A 6,751-nucleotide genomic window follows, 5' to 3' on the forward strand; every position below is an offset into this window, starting at 1 on the left:
CGTGGGCTGGATTCCGGCGGTCTTCAAAGTGGTTACCGTGGTAACAAATTATTCAACTCTCTAAGCTTCGTGTGAGATCACAGAAAAACTGGTGCGCTTGTAAGTTTAATCACAAGAAACGTATTCACGATGAAGAGAAGAATAATATAACCCATGTTTCAGAACAAAGATTCATTGGAATTCGGTAACTGAGGTACTGGAGATATGCAAGCAACAAGTTTTCGGACCAAATGAGTCGTAGAGGCAGATAACAATTAGAATCTGAGTCACCTGTGAAAATGAAATAAATATGTGTCAACTTGCTCATGATACTAATCTGAAAGAACATGAAGACAACCGACGCACCACATGCCGACAACACGATAATACGAACGGTGCATGAATAAACCAATTAAATCAGGGCAGAGAGAAGAACACCATCGATTTGTTTGTAGCTGGAACCAACAAACTTTCCGCTCTTTGGTGTCTCTGACCCATACAGATGCTCACGTATCCTCTGAGCAACTTGCCATATTATGTACCCGACATATTCCATTGAACGTTGGAAGAAAAAACAATACACAACCCGAAAGAATCCAGAATTCTCGTTTTTAACTCTTCAGGTACCTGGTGATTCCGATGCGACGGCTGGGAACTGTGCTAAGACCCAGAGGCGAATGCGCTTTAGAGAACTGAACACCAGTAAGCAGTCGTCTTTGAGTTGACCGGTTCAATCAAGATTAATGAATCTCAACGTGATACACAGTTTCTCCGTCGTGTCGACATACCCTCCGAAAAGCGACAGCTTTGAGACTGAGAAAGACAGTTCCTGCGGCATCTCTGGTTAGCAGGAAGTACATACAAAGTTATTCCATATGGAGATGTGAGTGCCCAGATCTGTCGAGTAAGTCCTGAGGAAGCCTATGTTGGCAACCTATTCGGGGTAGAGCCTCACCGCTAAGATAACGGCTATGCGCTTAGCCTCATTTGTTTCTAGCTTGCACAAGCCCTCACATCATGTGACTTGGAGACCACCAGCTGGAAACCGGCCTTGGAATCGGACGGATTGGCTGTCCGCTACCGATAGGGAGCTTCGACGGTACAGTGTTGGTCATACCAAAGCACGCCACTTGTGTCTAATCACGGCACGGTTCAAGCAGGCGTAACTATTCGCCTTGCTTCTCGAAAAAATCGGTTGATGCAAAGCCATTCAGTTCATCGCCAACAAACCGCCTCAGCAGCTCAATATTATCTAGTTGAGTTAACTGAGGAACTTCCAGAACCTGGTCGGAAGAGTAATGGTCTGGATAGCGACTAAAAAAGTAAAATCAACCATATTCACAGTCTTTGATACTGTCTAATCCAGGTTGAATACCGGCTCTGCTCGAGATAAATGACACTGAATGAAACCAGAAGACCTCTACAGAAGCAATAAAGCACCTGCTCCAGTTAGTTTGCATTTCGCAATATTCAAAGAAAGTGGTTACTGCATCGTGGCTCTGCTTAAGACTTTACTCATAAGTAGCTAGAATGGGCAAAAAAAGACCTACAGAATGGAGCTCCGTCATGGCTATCCCTGCTTTCAAGAAGGGTGTAACAACACCCTGCGAAACCAACCGGGATATCAGCCTAGTGGGTAAAAGTTCCAAGGCCTTCTCTGGACTTATCCTTCAAAGGTCAATCCATCATCTGACGAGNTCAATCCATCATCGGAAGAGTCAAATTTGCGAGAATCAAGTTTGGTCTCTTCCTGGCCGGGGTTGCAATGGTCGTATATTCACTTTTGACGGGTGCTGGAACTACGCCACTCTTTCCAATGGCCAATGGTGATCGTCTTGCTCGATATCAAATTTGCATGCTGCTGCTTTGATTGTCAGAAACTGTGGCGATATCCGTCGAGGAAGAATGCCCCTACCATATTATTTTCTCTTATGGAGGCATTATATGACTCCCTATGCGGAGATGCACCCGTCTAAGGTAAATCCTCTCCCTGAGTTCACCAAATCCAATGTCGTCAGGCAGGGGTGTACTCTCTCGTCCTTTCTCTCTAAATTTATAATCGATGTGCTGCTTTGGTGTCCTTCATCTGCCTCCTTTGTTTAGGTTATCATCATCGATAGCAGAGCATCAGTGCCATACCACTATGACTTATGTGAAAGCCTTATTGTGAAGAAAAATAAAAGTGGCCTACCGCAACCAGTCCGAAGTACTTACATCTCCCAGCACTCATTCATACAATCTAAATAGAAAGGGAAAACAAGACCGTCAATGGCGTCGATTGGCAACCACACCTTGCAGCGTCTCTATCCCCTAGTTCGTCCGTCTAAGTTGGCTCGAAAGTTAGAAAAATCACTAGTCAGATCAAATCCAGTTCCCAATCACCATTCTATCGTTTCTGCGTGGTGGACAACAGAGTTTCTGTCCTGGTGATGTCAACTCCTTACACTTTCACGCCTTAACAAAAAGGATTCTAACTCTGAATAAACAAGCCTTCTTATACATTACGTCTTCCGTTTTTGACTTGTGCTTTCAAGTTGAAATTGGGCGGAATTCGAGGTTTGTTCATACAATAATGGAGATTTGCGGATTAAATGCTCGGAAGCTATCTTCGTAATACCGAACATGCCGAATTTTCTTATCACAACAGTACCTGTGACGGGGTCAGTCGAATGACATTTTCAGGCGGCGGTACGACTTTACTCTTACATACTAACCTCAGGAGCAGCATCCAATTCCGGTCATAATAGATGTGGCAGCTGAAACCCACAAGAAGGTGACCGACTAGACGCGCATCATATTTCGGCTCTGGTATAACGTCACCACCAGTCTTCAAGTGAGTGATGTTTAAAAAAGGCTGTTTGTCTAACCCATCTTCGAAGTTGGAGGTGAAAAAAGGGATTTATAAAAAGCCAAATGTTTACAGACACAAACGGTCGGCAGACAATGCCATTGATGATGCCTCGAGCCACCTGTCGTCTTAGCTTTCAGGAAAAAGGCAACGGAAGAGAAGCTGTTCCTTTTGTTATTCATCATACTTGCAGTCTCAGGACCCTGGTTTTTAAAAGAGGGACGGCTGTCTTGATAACAGCTCCAGTGGAATTCGTTCGTCGTTCAATTCAAACCACTATATCACCACTAAGAACTCTCAATGCAGTACTTTAGCTGAATTAATGTCTTCGAGCACGCTGACAGGTTTGAGCATAAGCCCACTGGGGTCATCATCCATGCCGTTTGATGACATTTATGGCATCACGATAATGATGGCTGTCGGGCTAATAGTGTCAAGTGCGCGTCTGCAAATTCAGTCGGAATGTCGGAGATTCACATCTGATTGCCTATGAAAGTAAGCTAAAATAAGCAACTTGTGAATACGCAGCCTTCTGCTCTAGTACTTGAAAGATTTGCTCGGACCACCATCAAATGGTTAAAGTAATGCATGCAAATCAAGCGACGCCATACAAGACTGTTATCAATGCTGCTAGCGATCAGTCCAACCATTCACATAACGGTGAGACTTAGTCGAAGATTTTGTCCACGTACAGGAGCTCAAATCAAGTGATGGAAATTTCGCTGTGACGAAATGTGTTGCAATGCTTTGCAGGCGCAAAAAAGCGGAGGAATACTGTGACGCCGAAACAGGTAGTACAGGAAAGAATGATGTAGTGGAATTTCAGTGAATGATCTGCACCGATAACTGGAGGCTGCCTCGCTGTAGCCATTCCATTTAATATCAATAGAGCATAAAACACAGGACAGACAAACTACTCGACTCCTCCATGACACACCAAAGATGACGAGAAAAGGTAAGATAACTCCGGGTTTAGATAATGCATTTCCCCGGCTCCAGACCTGATAGTTTTCCTTGTCTTATGGATGTCAGATGTCAGCAGATGAGGCGCGTGTGAAGAATTCAGCGTGTGTCCGAGCGAGGGGAACGCTTTCTGCATCGCTCTCAGTGTGCTCTAAACACGGGGACTCATCAGATTGGTGAGCCTGGACGAACAGAAAATCGTTTACGCTCTAACCCTCGCATTAAAGAATATTTGTAGAATGGGAAAGTCAGCATGGAAGTAAAAGTTACCGATATTTGATTTGTTTCTGCGTAAGTGTAAGTTTGTTACACCCTATTAGGAACATCGAACTAAATGGTTATGAGCACCCAATCAGTAGTGCGGTTAACTCGCACTCAGTTGTCTCTACACGTGCTGACTCGATTTTGAGTAATTAGTTCCCTAAGCTGGCAATTGAGTGAACTGCAGTGGTCCAATTCGCTTTTCAGCCTGGGAAACCGCAAATAGTATTCAGTCGACTGTAGGCTTGCATTATAGACTTAAGGAGTGCGGACAAAACATTACTGCTGCTAGTTTTAGAACGGTTGTCGTTCATCTTTGCAGGATACAAGCCCGGAATAGGACCCTGGCCGTACAACAGAAAAAAGGACGTTCGCATAAATCACTAGCTCAAAATGCAATGTCTGTAAAGTCAACGAAATTGGGAGGTATCTAAACACGATCTACCAAAGAGGGCTTTAGTTTCCACTCGATGAACTCAATCATGAAATCTTGCAATGGGCTGACAACAACAATGTAAGATGAAGCGAAACAAGCTATAGTCAATCTGCAGGCCACTTAACACTTATCAAGCTCAGTTGATGTGATTCTCTGCGCATAGCTGCAAGTCCTACAGGACATGGCAGGTAACCATTCTAAATTGTCAGCATGTAGTCACTATCAAGCCGAAAAGTCAGGAAAATTTTTGTCTGTCAATGTGCGTTGATTCTGTTTTTGGTGGTGTTTGCATGAAACACCAGATCAGTTTCAACACAATATCCAGATGCCTTCTTTTCCGTGCTGTTCGAAGGTGTAGGTATCTTGTCCTTGATGGTTTAATCCGAGGATATCAGACCTTTCTCAGTGGATCCCCAATGGGTCCGTTTCTTCCCACTTTTCACCAAGGTCTTTCCTCAGTTGTACGTGTAGTGAGCACCAGTAGTTACCACAAAACTGCTGTCTATGACAACCGTCTTCTGCGATATGCAATGGATGTGGGGATAGATAATGTGACAATCAGCTGTCAATCAACCAATCATCAGCAATAAACCACGTACCATAGGCATATTGGTTCCAGCTGCTACAGTTTCGAATTAAGATGCCAGCGAGTTTATCAGGGTCTGGACAGTTTAGAAATCATCAAATGGTGAGATCGTGTTCTGACCTCCCATTTTCGAAACCCGTGAGTTGGTTCTTGGACCTACAGTTTCGTGGCATTTTTTCACGTAACCGGACCGGTAGCCTTCCTTTGGGAGTAAAATCGTTCTTCTGGGAACGAAGCTACGGATTCCTAGGATGTGGAATATCTAATTATGGAAAGCTGGAAAAGAATCGTTGCTGTGGCGTATCCTGGGTGAATTTCTTGGCTTAAGGGGGATTACCGTTGTCCGGTCTGAATTTGCAAGTCATCCTTATCTAAAGTGTCACATGACAGGCCACCGGATTATGTAGTGCACTGCGAATTCCGACTACCTAACCACTGTTTCAAGCCATATACTACTGTACACTAGAGTACATCCATACAATATAATGGCCCACTAAACCTTCCATCGTCTTTCTTCCTACACCCGTCATTTTCTGCCTGATTCGATTCTTCGCTAAACGGGTGTATGCGCTACTGGATTTTACAGTGGAATCGAACACGCTATACACAAATCCACTCAGCTGATCATTTTCTTGCATTTCACCAACTTTAACCAACAACCCTGGAGTGGTATTTACTGATTGGTTCAAATTTCATGAGGTAAGCCTACGAAAAAAGTGATATACGCCTGCTATACGTCACCGAAGCGGCAATTTTTTGTCACCTGACCGCACAGGAGAGAAGACCAACACAAAAAATCGAACATGGGGATGCAGATTGGTGACGCAAAATGACGCAAGTCGTTGTGCTAGCGTTTGTGTGGCTATGGCAACTGGGCGATATTTCGTCGTCATCATGACGAACGGCTTACTAGCCCACCAAACTCAAAAGTTGCTGGGATGACACCGGGATTTGTTTGTGGCGTTCTCAAGGCCACGAACCGAACGGAACAGGTTGTGACAAACTGTCCCAAAAACGTTAGGCTGAATTTTGCTACCAAAGCCGACAATAGGCATTGGGGGGTAGGGAAATTTGTGCGCCTACAATGCCCACTTCCATGAATAAATGCGACGATAAATTTATTCCCTCCGAATCACAAAGATCTAACCGAACACACGATAGGAAGCTTCATCGGCGGCCACTATTTTGGATGACAGAGGGTGATAACACGGCTGAAGTGTACCTCTTCTGTCACCGGAATATTATTGAGCAGAACCTGTCTATCGGCCATAGGAAATCAAGAGGCCTGACAAACCTAGGCAGAAAATGGCAAGCGGATGAAGCAAACAGTACCATGTTGTTGTCGGGTTTCATAGGTCACAGTTCGTCAGTAGACAACGCAGTGTGAGCTGCGAGGACTTGATGAGACTTTGTATGCAGCATGACATGACATTCGAGGACGTTCAATATGCCCTGTTGACGTCTCAGTTTACGCAGCTTTCGTGGATAACCGGAGTGCGATATCCGGCTGCCGAACTTTGCGCTAGTAGCCATCGGCTTTGCAGGTTCGTCCCGCATGGACGATCTAGAAATATCCCATCCAAACTCTGTTAACAGCCGGTGACTTTTCCAATGACGCACTAGACAGAGTGAGGATCCAAAATGTGTATCGTCTGCAGGAATCTAAATTCTACCGATC

At 44.6% G+C, this 6,751-nt stretch overlaps 1 protein-coding gene across 1 annotated transcript in view; it reads right to left on the reverse strand.

The window, feature by feature from the left end:
• Positions 1–1,145: 1,145 nt before the first annotated feature.
• The window catches only part of T265_00978 (hypothetical protein), a gene marked incomplete at both ends in the record, with an annotated part of 7,185 nt that continues 1,579 nt past the window's right edge, over positions 1,146–6,751 (reverse strand). The window contains one exon of the mRNA XM_009164893.1: positions 1,146–1,282. Coding sequence (XP_009163157.1) covers positions 1,146–1,282 — 137 coding nt within the window. The remainder of the gene's footprint in view (positions 1,283–6,751) is intronic.

Source organism: Opisthorchis viverrini, assembly GCF_000715545.1.
Source record: "Opisthorchis viverrini unplaced genomic scaffold opera_v5_10, whole genome shotgun sequence".
Taxonomy (NCBI): Eukaryota; Metazoa; Platyhelminthes; class Trematoda; order Opisthorchiida; family Opisthorchiidae; genus Opisthorchis; species Opisthorchis viverrini.